Source organism: Euprymna scolopes, chromosome 46 (assembly GCF_053919585.1).
Source record: "Euprymna scolopes isolate OS-2025 chromosome 46, ASM5391958v1, whole genome shotgun sequence".
In the NCBI taxonomy this organism is placed as follows: Eukaryota; Metazoa; Mollusca; class Cephalopoda; order Sepiida; family Sepiolidae; genus Euprymna; species Euprymna scolopes.
In genome coordinates, this window is record NC_136527.1 from 50,306,560 (window position 1) to 50,321,768 (window position 15,209).

Genomic DNA, 15,209 nt, shown 5'->3' on the forward strand with positions numbered 1-15,209 from the left:
ATATTTTCAAACTTAATTTTTGAAAGCTGAATTCAGAATATTAATTAACCTTGTGTTTAACGTATGCTGTAGAATGCATATAAACAAATCATTTTGTGATTGTATTTCATGTTCTGTCCTTTTTGAAAACTTAGAAGGTTTTAACTATATGTTATGTCTCTCAGTTTTGTTCCTTAAACACTTATCTCCCTTGGCCGGACATTTCTCTTATAGAGTTTGCCCCGACTCGACACTGGCAGATTGACCGGTGTTTTTTCCTCTAATTGGCTCGGTTTGTTATCTCTCATTATCCTTCTCTGTTTTAAGCCATCTCTGGTAAGAAAAATTATTTTCCCCTCCTTAAAGACATCTTTTAATACCTTAATGTTATTTTTTATTCATTTCATTTTAACTACGAACTTTTATTTTCTTTATCCACGTGTTCGGCTGTATTTCTAGCTGTCGTTAATTTCCTTTACACATACAACTCCCCGATTCAGCCCGTGTATAACTTCATTCGGGACTTTTTTCTCTTTGTATTATGAACAATGTTTTTCAGTTTTTTACCGTATCTATCTTCAATAAAACTGTTTATGGGATTTCCTGTCTTCAGATTTTTGATTGTTAGTACGCGTGTATGCTAACTGTTTAAGGATCATATGTTTCTAAACAAGCGAATCCTTGGGACAGTAAACGATGAATCACATTCTACCATAAAATTATTACCAATGAGTTTATTAGGGTGACTAAATTTTATCTGGTGTATGAATAGGCGTGCTATATTTAAGGATTAGAGAAGAAACTTGGCATACTACCTACGTATACTTTATGGTGGTGATAAATTCCTACCGTCATTTCCAAACCAAGTTAGTTCTTGCAAGAATGTGTTAACTCAAAATATTCATAACCGTTGACAATTGTTTTAAACTAGAAAACTTTCACTCTAATTGTTATATAGTGGAACCGTACCTCCATAACAATTTTGTTAAGTCATGTACATTTAAGCAAGGGTTAGAGTCGTACATGTCAGGATAACCTGTCGACAAACGAAATACGCCGTGCTGCAGGTAGCGGGATTTAAAGTTACATTCTCATAAACACATAGGATATGCAATTGTCACATGATATGGCAAAAAAGTATCTTGTGTGTTTGAGGATAGAAGAGAGTTTAATTAGATTTAGTTACAGTGAGGGTTAAGGGTCAACAATCACAAGAATAGTGAAAGTAAGGCACAATAATCAAATCGACTATAAAACAAAAATATCGATCGCTTGAAGGCAAAAAAGAACGTGAAGTGAGAAAAAAAGACCGTTTACAAACTTTTGTTGAACATTAAATGTTAATGTGGTTAATGAAAAGTGTGTTGTGCATCGGTGTATTATTTTGCAGGGGGATATTTGCTGATCTGGCCCAACCTCTTGATTTTTATAGTTTACATATATTTCCTGAAAACTGAGGCATAATAAATGGGGTATACCAGTTTAACACACATAGAGTGAATGTTGCTTCGGTACAGTATGATAATCGACGCGTTTTTGCTTCTGGAAAGTTGTGAGGAAATCCAACAGATTATTTCGTTTTTGCATAAGTAACACAAATTTTTAACACAATACCAACACATATAATAAGAATATAACACACACATATAACAAAAAATACTAACACACACACATATAACAATAATACCAACACACAAACATATATAACAAGAATACCAAAATATGTTTTTTAATTTTTTTCAAAATTTTATCATTTGTGAATAGAACATACTACTAGATGTCAGGCATTCACAAAATCTCAAAACAGTACAATTGTGTGTTCGCATGTTTGTCTAAAGCTGTTTTTATAACAGAAGACCTACATTTCAAAAATATTTTCAATTTTTCTTATTTTACTTTGTAGAGAAAATCAAAACTTACTTGACTAGCATATGTGCATGCTTCAAATGGCCGGTTGTGTTAAAAAAATAGAAAGAATGTTTGTCTAAAACTAATTTCATAAAAACTGTTAAGACGTGATCTCAGCATAAAAGTTGTATGTTCTTTCATTTTGAAAATTTATATGAGAAAAAATTTGTTTATTTAAAGAAAATTATTAACTAAATCAAGGGATCATATTATTTTTCTCGTCAGAGAAGAGTCACATACATTACAAAAATGTAGCTTTTTAGTTTTTCTTATTTTACTTTGTAGTGAAAATCGAAACTTACTTAGCTAGTATGTATGCATGCTTTAAAGGGTAAGTTGTGCAACAAAAAAATAGAAAAAAGCCTAACATCGTTACACCCCATTGGTTTATGGGTAACGATCATAAAAACGATGCAGAATGTCGCCATTTCTACTAAACAGAAACAGGCGAATAAAAAAATTACGCATACAGAATAGAGGTCGAGTTAAAAGAAAATGTGCTGCGTATGTAGGCAGTAAACTTGAAATGTGGTGAGTTTTGGAATTGGACGATTTGACAACAGAATGTCGAGTTTTGGAGTTAATAGGTTTGATAACAGAATGTTGAGTTTTAGACTTCGACGTTTTGACAACAGAGTTTTGGAGTTAATGTCGGCTTGTGGATGTAACAGTTTTGATAACAGAAGATTAACTTTTGGAGTTAATAGTTTTAAATGTCGACTTGTGGAGTTAATAGTTTTGACAACAGAATGTCAAGTTTTGGAGTTAATAGGGTGTCTTGTGGATTTCAACATTTTGAAAATAAAGTGTAAATTTTTGGAGTTGCCAGTTTTCATAACAGAATGTTGAATTTTTTAATTGGAAGTTTTTAAAAACGGAGTGTTGAATTAACCTGATATGTTGAAATACTCAGAAATCAAAGGTCTCCTTACCTGGGGATCACACTTGAAAGAGATATATAAATATTTGTATGTTCTCTTCAATTTCTTTTGTACTCAGTATATTTTTGCATATTACACAACTAATATTCCTTCTCTCTTGCACTTGGTACACAAGGTATATTTGCCAGGTACTTTTTAAAATTATTTTATCTAATTTAAGTTCCTCCTATAATTATTTGTATACAGATTTTCTAAAGATTACAGTTTCTTTTCTATGTCGTACATAAAACCTTGGTATTTCGTTATTTTTTTCTCACTCTGTTTAACCAAATATTATTGGGGACATTAACTTCTAAGGTTGATTCTTTCTCCTTCTTGTCTCATTTTATTGTCAGCTTTAATAGCTCCGTTTTCGTTTAAATATTTTCCTTCATTTCTCATCATATCTATCCCAAAACATAATATTATTATTATCGCTGGCAACTTCAATGCACAGTTAGGCAGGAACAATCGCCGAAAATTTGCATATCATCAAATGTCAAATAAAAACGGGGGACACATGGGACACTTTATAATAGAAAATGATCTGATCTATGTCAACACTCGTTTTCGAAATTAGAGAGAAGGAAAACAATGGACGTTCACATATCGAGATGGACACAATGCTCAACTGGATTACATATTAGAGGAAATGGATCAATAGTTCAAACATTTGTAAAGCATATCACTCAAACGGAGGCATTTTCTAATTAATTACAACAGGGATCAAATAATGTGATGTCTGTAAGAAAAATCACGTCACATTGCTAAATGGTATTACGTCATATTCGCAAACATTTAAATATTTCATAAGATGCCGTAATAGCTTTAAGAAATTGTCATTTCGGTTTCAGATACTGGATTTTATAAAGCTGCAGTAGAAACCTGGGAGATAGCATTTTTTCCAGGTTATGATGTGGAATACAATGTGTTTTCAGACCCTAGTTACGGTATTTGTCCTGACTTATGGTGTTATGTTATTTGATTATATACATGTGCATTATAGACGGTGCTGTATTTTGTTTATACTGTACTGTATGTTGTTACTAATTTTTAATGCCGTATTTAAGTGTTATACTGTATAGTTAAATGCAGTTCTATCTATTGTCATACATGATATTAAAATGTAAAAAACTCCATTTTCTAAGTATGTAGCTGTAGAAATCCAAGAGTTATAGTCGATGGTGTATGATATATCCAACTGTTGTTCCCAGAACTTGCTGCAGCATTCAATATTCAACATTTTACAGATGATGTGGATATATTTACACAATCCATTGTATTTCTAACAAATGTCAAATGGCTCAAACTAACTTTTCTGTTGCACAAACTACACTTGTCATTCTTAGATGGTTCATCTTAGAAGCATTGGCCACAAAACTTGCCTGATAATAGTGGCGCTATAATGTCTATAAAGCCTTCCTTATTTATAAAGTTCTGAGTGAAGAAATCCAGAAAAAAATGTCATGCTATTGTCTGGCTTATTTATTCAATTTTCTGTAATGAAAGCTAAAGACTCGTTTTCGTGATTTTTGTAGCGGACTTGTTTCTGATTCTATCATATTTGTAAGACGGTCTTGTGCAAAATAGTTTGCTATGTGATAGAGGTTGTCCTACTGGCTCTTGCTTCATAATGCTGGTATACAATTTTGAGGTATGGATTTTGGAAGATCATCAGATATTATTTCCCATATGTGTTAGAATATGATGCAAAAAATAAGACATCTGTCCAAAAAAAACACGTACTTCACAAGAATTGTTTGTCTCTCTTGTTTTGATTTTCTTATCACTTTGTTTTTCCTGGGGATGGGGCATTCTAACAGATGCCAAACATTCTCCCATTAGTTTAGTTACTCCAACTGAGAGATCTTTTTAAGATTCTAACAATCCCTTTAAGTGCTATTGTTTGTATTTCTTTTGCACTTTGTTCACCGGTTATACTTGCCAGATAGATTTTGAAATTCTTTTTCATTAGCCGGCTTGCTTCTGTAATGACTGGTATAATTGATACCGCCTAAAGATTCAAGTTTCTTTTCATGTCGTGCATAAGTCATTGGTATTTTGTTATTTTCTTCCTCTATGCTGTTTCACTTACTTAAACTTGGGTTGCTACATTCTCCTTCTTGTCCCATATCACTATGTTTTTCCGTATGTATATTGATATGACTTAACAAATTTTACTCCTGTGAAAAGGCAGAACCACATATTTCACATGAATGTGCCTTGTCTCTTGTATGTGTTTTCATATGATGCAACAAATTTGACTTGTGTGCAAAAGAGGAACCACATACTTACCAAACATGTGGTTTTTCTCCCGTATGTGTTTTAATATGAGTCAACAAAGTTGACTTCAATGCAAAAGAAGAACTACACACTTCACAAGAAAGTGGTTTGTCTCCTGTATGTATTTTGATATGAGTCATTAAATTTGACTTCCATGTAAAAGAGGAACCACATACTTCACAAGAATGCGGTTTCTCTCCCTTATGTGTTTTCATATGTTTATACAAATTTGACTTCTGTGCAAAGGAAGAACCACATATTTCACAAAAATGTGGCTTGTGTCCCGTATGTGTTTTCATATGACGCAACAAATGTATTTTCTGTGCAAAAGAGGAGCCACATACTTTACAAGAATGTGGTTTCTCTCCCGTATGTGTTCTCATATGAGTTAACAAAGTTGACTTCTGTGCAAAAGAAGAACCACATACATCACAAGAATGTGGTTTGTCTCCCGTATGTGTTCTCATATGAGTTAACAAAGTTGACTTCTGTGCAAAAGAAGAACCACATACATCACAAGAATGTGGTTTGTGTCCCGTATGTGTGTTCATATGATGCAACAACGTTGACTTCCATGCAAAAGAAGAACCACATACTTCACAAGAATGTGGTTTGTCTCCTGTATGAGTTTTCATATGATGCAACAAAGTTGATTTTTCAGCAAAAGAAGAACCACATACTTTACAAGAATGGGGTTTCTCTCCCGTATGTGTTTTAATATGACGCAACAAAGTAGACTTCTGTGCAAAAGAGGAAACACATACGTCACAAGAATGTGGTTTTTCTCCAGTATGTGTTTTCATATGACGCAACAAAGTTGACTTCGATGCAAAAGAAGAACCACATACTTCACAAGAATGTGGTTTGTCTCCAGTATGTGTTTTCATATGAGTCATTAAATTTGACTTCAATGCAAAAGAAGAACCACATACTTCACAAGAATGAGGTTTTTCTCCCGTATGTATTTTCATATGAATCAACAAAGTTGATTTCTGTGCAGAAGAAGAACCACATACTTCACAAGAATATGGTTTCTCTCCCGTATGTGTTTTCATATGACTCACCAAATATGACTTCCGTGCAAAAGAAGAACCACATACTTCACAAATATGTGGTTTCTCTCCCGTGTGTGTAGTCATATGACTTAACAAGTTAGATTTCCGTGCAAAGGGATAACCACATACTTCACAAGAATGAGGTTTGTCGCTCATGTTTGCTGGTATCTAATTTCACAAAATATATATGCAATGGATAGTCTGATGAGATACACTAATAAATTTCGACTTTAAATTCATATGAAGAAATTATATTTTCATAAACTGATTTAAATCACCAATGACGTAAGGTCCTTCTTCTCCCTTAATATATTTCTTTTCATTGTTGCAAATTCTGAAAATATAAAATTTTAAAAATACAGTTTATTTAGTTAAATTGTATTGGTTATGTTAATTTTATAAATATAAATTTCTTAATAAGGAAATTCAAATTAAATGAATGTAATTTTGGCATTACAAGCATATGCTGTATTTTCGTGGACATCGCCAATATTACATACCTAATGTGCTCCAAAAAGTCATTTTTTATTTGCGTATCAATTTTTAAAGAATTCCATTGATGGAAAGCTTATAGAATAAGCATTCCAATGATGTTACTTTATTTTGCTTTTATGCATTCAATGTTTTTTAAAAATGAAAAAACGGTAAAAAATGACGACAAAAAGGGAAACTGTTTTTCAATCTTTACATTTCATGTATTACGTTTGGATACATATGCGCGGGGTTAAATTTCATTGGATGTCGATTTTCATATAGATAATTGTTTCAGAATTATTTTTATGTATATGTAAATATTTGATCATTATTAATCGTAAAGAAATTTCTTTAAAATGTTACCTTTTATAGAAATTCAAATCACTTAAAGATAACAGCTCGCGATCTGCTAACCATCACTGTCAGCATATTAACGAGTTTGTATTCTCTTAAAAATAAAAAAAACTGTTTTTTTCTGCTTTCAAAACGAAAGCAGAAAAAGTTTCAGTTTTTTATTCTGTGTTCATTAATTTAAAAAATGATTATCAAGTTTTTCAAATTTGATTTCCAAACAATACTATTTTGTTGTTTTTAACGCTTTTAGTGCACATGTACTAAAAGCGTTAAAAAACAACAAAATGTACTAAGTATGTGCGTTTGTTTTTTAGTGGTAAAAAACAAACAATACTACACAAATGTATAACAAATAAAAGGTACTTGTGCACTTATGCTACCATGCTGAAATAATAATGTTATTATTTAGAAACACATTCTTAATTATATTGTGAAACTTGAATTCATTTTTAACTCACCGTCAAGACTATTTTTTCGAATCTGTACCTAAATAATAATAATAATAATAATAATAATAATAATAATAATAATAATAATAATAATAATAATAATGACAATAATTGGGCGGTTCAATAAAGAATTTCATTGTGATACATTTAGTAAATTTTTACCTGCTTTCCAACTTGACATTTTTCTTTAAAATGACTATCTTTTCAGGTTTTCCGGTATGCTGAAAACGAATATTGCACTTGAATTTTCCGCAAATAATTAGCTTTCCGGATATTAAGCAATGTCATTTCTTATGTTATTGCTGGTGGCTATCTTGGTACATGCGTTTCTCTGGGTTAGGTTTGTGCACTCGCCTGTACCAAGATGGCCACCAGCAATAGCATAAGAAATGACATTGCTTATCCGGAAAACTACTTTTTTGCTGAAAATTTAAATGCTATATTCGTTTACAGCATACGCCAAAACATATAAAAGTAACCGTTTTAAATGTTAAGGTGGAAACGAGGTAAAACATTACCGTTTTATTTCTTTGTTTACATAGTTGAATTTTCAGCAAAACAACTGAATAGAAATGACAAAATTTATCAACTGGTGAATATATAGTTGTTGCTTATTAGGATTCCTGGTATCCTGGTACTGTGAAAGCTACATCAAGGATTCATGTAGAGTACGATATTTGGTTGCATCTCAGAAAATAGGGGTATATTTTGGGCCAGATAGAGAGGATTTACAAAATTAAAAATTGGACTTGTCCCAAAATGCATAAGTTCTGGTTGACTATGGGAATTTCCATCTTTTACAGAAATCCAAAATCTATATGAAAAATTTTCTTCGATTTATTTCAGAGATTAATTCATATCTACTCATTTTTTTTTTTTTAGGAAAGTAGTAAATACCGGCCATGAAAGCTCTTCAATGGCTATACCTAGATTAAGCTCTCCTTTGGTGATGAGGCAGGAAAATGTCTGCTCTCAATAACGCTATATTCAAATAACATTATAATAGTTTTGTTTATGAATAGAACAACTGTATGATACCATGCGTGAGTTAAAAAATTAAAATTTGTACATCTGAATTTATAATTCATGGGTTATGGTAAAGAGATACATCAGATTTGACTGCATAATCAGAAAGAGCACATAATTTTACATAAGAGTACCAAATTGCTTGAAAAATAAATCGAATTTCTTGAAATGTTTAGGTCCATAATTTAGTCCATTTTTAATAAAGAAAAATGTCCACGGAAAAGCATAAATTTTGCCACTTAAAATTCTCATAACTTTTGAACTAATGATAGTATTTGCATAATTCAAAGAGTTTGTAGGCATCTTTTACAAACCTCTTTTCATACAAGTTGATAAAATAACAATTATGTACAAAAGAAAAACCAACTTGTAATCCTACTCATTCGTGTTTCCACCATTCATTAAGATAGGTAAGTGAAAAAGGTCAGTGACCAGTCATTGGGTGTTTCCCGTATTAAGACATTTGACAAAAGAAAAAACAAATTATTTTTGGAAACAAAAATAAATAAATAATACTGTAATGACGTCAGTTAACAAGACAGAAACGAGTCGATAAATTATAAATAAATAAATTTATAAATTATATATATATATATATTTGTATTTGAATGCAGCTTTTGTTTTATCAAATGTGAATATGGTTATGTTGATGTAAATGAATATCTTATGTTCATGTAAATAAAAAAAAGTAAAGAAAAAAGTAAATGCAAAAAGAAAAAGAAAAAATACACGCATATCATAATGTAGGGGAAAGTGTCCCATGAAATTTAATTTCAAACGCTGTATAATGTTCGATATTATTTATGTTTTGTTATAGTGTTTTGTTGATTTATATAATTAACAAAGGAATTGCAGACACATAATATGCATTTTATACTGATTTTCATTGTTGGACAGTTTTATTATTGTATTTATTTTTGTATTGTAATTATTGTTTTGTTGAATTATGAAAAAAAAATGTAAATTTATGGGACGCTAGAGAGCGTTGAGACTGGGGAAAGAAAAAATACACATGGATATTTTTTGGAAAATGAGAAAGAAGTCGAGTGATGAATTTGATGTAGTAAAGAAACGATTTTTTCTGTTGTAAATGAAAAATGTTGTAACAATGAATGAACATGATAAGGATTGTCCGTTTCCCCCTAGCACACATCTCAGTCATTTTGAATATCAAATTGAATAAATCTTTTCTGACTTTCATCATTCTTGATTAACTTAATCAGTTTTGCAACTATAAATAAAGTGGCAGGCATCAGTTTGGACGGATCACAGAGAAAACGGTAAATAACATGCACCTAAGCTTAATATAAATCAAGTTCCTCGACATGACAAATTTAAAGTCAACTAGAGCAAAGTATGTTTCTGAATATATTAACAGCCTTCCTCATTCATACAAGGTAATCTGAATGCTATTGAGTTGGTTAAGAATATCAATAACATATCCCATAGAAGATTGGCTCCTTTTAACAGTGATCATATCACTCTAGGACTGTTAAGTTTGCATTTTTGATTGCATATTCTTAATTTTCTCTTCTTTCTTATGTTCTTTTACCTATGTAGGCATAAAGTTGGCTGTGGAAAGAGGGAGGGATGGAAATAAGGTGGCTTATATCAAAAGAGAACTAGAGGGGAGGAGGAGAAGGAATTTCTCATATGAACTAGAGGGGAGGAGGAGAAGGAATTTCTCTTATGAACTAGAGGGGAGGAAAAAAGGAATTTCTCATATGAACTAGAGGGGAGGAAGGGAAGAAATTTCTCATATCATTTAAGGGGAAAATTTTTGGACAGAAAACCATTTTGACAATTTTGCAGTTGAAATATTTCACATGTGTCAGCAAATATGTTACTACGAGAAATGATGTTTTTAGTGACCGATGAAAAGTAAGATGCCCTATATCCAAACAGATCTAACAAGTGACATTCACTAAGAGTTGATCTTCTTTGTCCTCAAAATGAGGAAAGTGATAAAAAGTTTACTTGCTTACATCCTCCCAGATGATTACCATAGGTAACATTTGAAACGCATTCAAATTTCATAACAAATAAATGGCTAGTGATCTTAAAGAAAGAAGGTACTTTTACCATAAGCTACCTTCAGTCATAACCACAAGAAAAATAAAAGTCCATAACAATAGCAAAAGGGGGAGTAACAGCAATAATAATAAATATCAAAAAGAATTAACAATGAAACTTACAATCCAATAAATTAATCTCACTTATTGAAAAACTGAAATAATCTCACTTTTTTAAAAAAACTTTCAAAATCCCTGGATTAAAAAACTTTCCAGAAGAGTCTTACCAGCTGAAATAAATTATGAAAGAAACAAGAGATATAATATTCAAATTTGATTTAAATGCTGCATATATAATTCAACTGTCCACAAACACGTTCTTGTAATACAACCTGCATGGCATATGTGTGAGACAGTCAGCAGCTGGATAGCTCACTAGTGAAAATATAAGCAGAAACCATCTTAGCAAATATGCAAATTAAGAAAGTGTGCCCAACGTTGATGTCCTGGAAAAGAGAAGGAAAGGGCAGAAAAAGGACAGAACTTGATGCTCATTCATACAAGGTAATCTGAATGCTATTGAGTTGGTTAATAATATCAATAACATATCCCATATAATATTGGCTCCTTTTAACAGTGATCATATCACTCTAGGACTTCAGTTTGCATTTTTGATTGCATATTCTTAATTTTCTCTTCTTTCTGATGTCCTAAAACAGAGAAGAACAGTCAGAAAAAGGACAGCACTTGATGCAAAAAGAAAGCAATCAGACAGGTTTTGACTCATCTGCAGAGAAAATGCGCTGCATGTTCGAAAAAAATATAAGGAGGGTGATGAAAAAGACACATGCATGAAAGGGCATTTCTGAGAAACATGTTCGACACCAAAGTGATATTCTGAAACACAAAGTGTATTGTTGGAAATTACTGGAATAAATGCTTTTGTATGCACTTAAAAAATGCGGAGTCGTATTTTAATGTCTTTCCTTGTTTTTTGTTCCCGCGATGGTACCAGACAATATGCGGGCCTGAGTTTTTGAAATGTAATGACTAAAATGTAATGACTAAAGTCTCAATATGGAAGCATAGAAGAAATCCCCAATCCAAAGATATAAAATCCTACATTGTCTTGGGCCCTGTCTTGAAGCATTCCTTTAAACAGATTCAAGCTCCTCAAGGACGTATGACACATGTATCAGAAGTAGCAGAAACAGGTATGACGTCATGTTATGTTATATATGTACATATATTAATATGAAAGTACACACCACCACCTAGAAGAATCACAGGTCACTACAATAGACATTAAAGATCTGATGACAATAGGCCGTTACACAACAATCACAACATACATAGTAACATGTCAACATTAAAACCAACTGCTATTTTGATCTTTCTTTTTTGTTACACAACCAACACTTTGAAGCACACACACATGCTAGCCAAGTAAGTCATGATTTTCCTTACACAAATTCATTACATTCACTTATGAAAACCCATTAATAATAACTCTGACCGTTTTCATCTATCACAGTTAATGTTCAACAAAATAAAAAATAATTTAATTTTATGTTGTCTTCAAAACGAAATTAAAGTTAAAGTCTATCATAATCTCGTAAGTAAATATGGAATTTCCATTATTGCGAGGAAAAATAAAAAAAATTTTTCAACATGTAAAAAAATACACCTAAAGAAATAAAGAAAATGTTGTGATGTATTTGTATCATTTGGATTATTTGGACTATTGTTCTCATCTTAAGTGTTATTTTTACAATGTTTGCACAATAAATAACACTCAAGATGAGAGCAGTAGTCTTAATAATCTACATAATACCAAAAATCATTCCTCATCTAACAAATTCAGAACCGTAATATTGTAATTTGTTTAATAATCATGATTATTTTTTAATTTAGTCAAAGTTATTTGTAAAGTTTGTTGAATGTATTTTTGAGAAAACTTAAAAATACAACAAAAGTTTCTTTAATTACGAGCATTCTTTAAAAAAACGAACAGAAAATTTGATAACTGCATTTCCAAATTATTAACAGGAAAACTCTTTGGTATACTTACGTGTGTACACAGTTTCTAATACATTGATCCTTCATATTGAAACTACTCGACAAGAATACAAACACTTAATTTTAAATAAAAGGAGAAAACAATAACTGAATGTCAAGAAGGCTAAAAATAAAAGCTTTTCGTGAAATTTGGCTAAAAAAAGTCGATGTGTCCTAAATGGGGGTTCGATTAACTAGAGTGTTGCGTTAGAATCAGAGTACACCTTAAAAATGATAAATATTGAATTCTTTTTTATATATAATCTGGTAGATTACTGAGCATTAGACTTTGTTGAAAAATAAATAAATACATAAAATGACAATAAAAAATATACACAGTGGGAGGGTACTACTTCCATATCGAGCATTTTTTCTTTTTTACCTTAAACATATGAATCAGTGAAAAACATTTAATTTTAAAGAATTGAAAAAAGAAAAATAAGTTGTTTTGGTCCACGTCTAAAATCTTTCCAATCCTCCCAAAAATCTTTACAATGACGACTTTTTAAGGTTTTCAGGAGTTCTGAAAACGAATATATACTTTAAAAGTGGTGCAGAGAAATAGTTTTCATGATATAAAAAACTTACTTTTTCAAAAAGTGGGGATAACCTTTCATTAGAAATTTAATGTAAAATGAGCACCCACTTTATGGCCACCAAGTAAGGCGGCCATTTTTTTTTATTTTTGTTGTTGTTGTTTTTTTTTCAGATTTCATGTTTCAATAAAAACACAGGGGCATTAAAAAACAAAAATCAATAAAAATGTTATCAATTCTGTACGTGAAAGCGCATACAGAATTGGCCACCATTGATAACATAAAGAATTACGTATTGACTTTTTTTTGTTTGTTTTTATGTTTAAGTCAGTATTGAAAACAAAATCTGATAGATTAGTGACCATTCGATAATAATCTGATCAAAAAATGAAATAAAGATGAAAATAAAAATACACATACGTGTGCGCCATTGCGCCAATGCGCCATGTAGTAATACTTACGTTTTTGTTTTATAATCTGCTTTCGATTAACTTTATCTGCTTTTATAAAGGAAACGATTTTTCAAATGTGATTGACTTTACAAGCTCAACTTAACATTCAGGATGACGAACGGAAGAGCAAGTTCGCAGAAAACAAAATTGAAGAGGAAAAATAAAAATAAATCATTTCGAAATAGAGCCGATTTATTTAGTGAATATCACACTTAAAATTAGTATTATTTTATTTAACATTTTAATATTTACATGAGAGAGAACAGATTACAAGTTTCATATTTATTAATTTTCTAATTCGTTGCATGTGCAATTTAATTGGCGGAAACTGATATATAGAAAGCCGCCTTATCGTATTTCTTTTTTTTATATATAGATTTCCGAATATATTTTATCGTGTTTGAAAGATTAAATTTAAAAAAATTACACGTGTCAAAAAAAGTTAAAATGAAAATTTCATTAAAATTGGTTAATTTCCTGATTTTTGGTGAATTTTTAAGTAAAGGGAGGGGTCAAAATCTTTATACATTTTGAGCATCGGCATTCATTTTGCCCGTACCTACAAAAATAATAATAAAAGTAAATAAACAAATTGCAACTTTTCTTGAAATAAATATATTCAGTAAATTTAAAATAGGTATTTTTATTTATTGTATTTTTATTTTATTTTATTTTTTGTTACTTTGCTCGGCTTAATCCGGTAATTGACGGAAAATCCTGAGGACCCGGATCAAATTCTGCAAGAGTACCAATAATCCAATACACTTATTTTTATATGAACATTTATCCCCCCATTTCTTGTTTTGACTTTTCGAAATTAATAGAAAACGATGTCATAGATATTTGGAAGGCTGTTCATCCTCGTTTGCCTTTGTTAAATGAAATTAGTATTGTTAATTTTAAGCTGTGACAATACTAATATAAAATGCAACAAAGAAAAATTACCAGACTAGGCACATATTTGCCCTCTGAAACAGAAACTAAATTATTTTTGTTTTTAATTTATTGTGAAGGGGACAAACATAATATTATAAATTTTAAATATGTGTACGTTCCCTGGTGATTGTGTGCCTATATTATAATATTATAGTGTATTTGTGTTTAAATATATATATATATATATATATATATATATATATATATATATATATATATATATATATATATATTTATATATATATTCTTCGATGTGTATAAGTTTCCTTGTGATTGTCTGTCTATATTAATATATGTTAACTTGTAACCCAAATAAATCTAGTACATTTGACCCTAAAATAGTAATTCAGGAATTTACCCCTCAATGCACTACCCTTGACCCTCAATTCATTTGTTATAATAGTGGGGCGTGAATGGAATTTAATTTCTGTGGCAAGCATGTTAGAATTTTGGAGAGGTGTTGAATTACATGGGTAGTTATTAATTTCATTATTCTCGAGAAGTGATTCGAATTTTTTTTTTTTTATCGTGATTTCTATTGATTTCGAGTAGAATCAACATGGAACAACTTTGAGTACTTCATGTGTGGAAATCCGATGTTTTCCGTGAAGCTATGTGTCTTCAAGGCAGGTTGCGCTTACCGACTTTGGAAAAAAAAAGTTTTTTCTGACATAGCAGTAAACGGAATGTATTCTGTCCAGCGTGAGCGGATCTAGTTGTAATCAACTTCAGGGAGCAAATGAAATACCCTCTGACATGGCGTAAGG

At 31.0% G+C, this 15,209-nt stretch overlaps 1 protein-coding gene across 1 annotated transcript; it reads right to left on the minus strand.

Annotated features, from left to right (window-relative positions):
• Positions 1-4,897: 4,897 nt before the first annotated feature.
• Positions 4,898-13,617, minus strand: LOC145270972 (uncharacterized). The gene is made up of 2 exons (XM_080126511.1): positions 13,516-13,617; positions 4,898-6,479 (listed from the first exon to the last, which is right to left on the minus strand). The coding sequence occupies exon 2, from the start codon at positions 6,299-6,301 to the stop codon at positions 5,099-5,101; it is 1,203 nt and encodes a 400-aa protein (XP_079982637.1). The 5' UTR covers positions 6,302-6,479; positions 13,516-13,617; the 3' UTR covers positions 4,898-5,098.
• Positions 13,618-15,209: the final 1,592 nt, after the last annotated feature.

Bases quoted from the DNA above. Each gene is read 5' to 3' on its own strand.
- LOC145270972 (XM_080126511.1), bottom strand. From the start codon at position 6,301: ATGAGCGACAAACCTCATTCTTGTGAAGTATGTGGTTATCCCTTTGCA.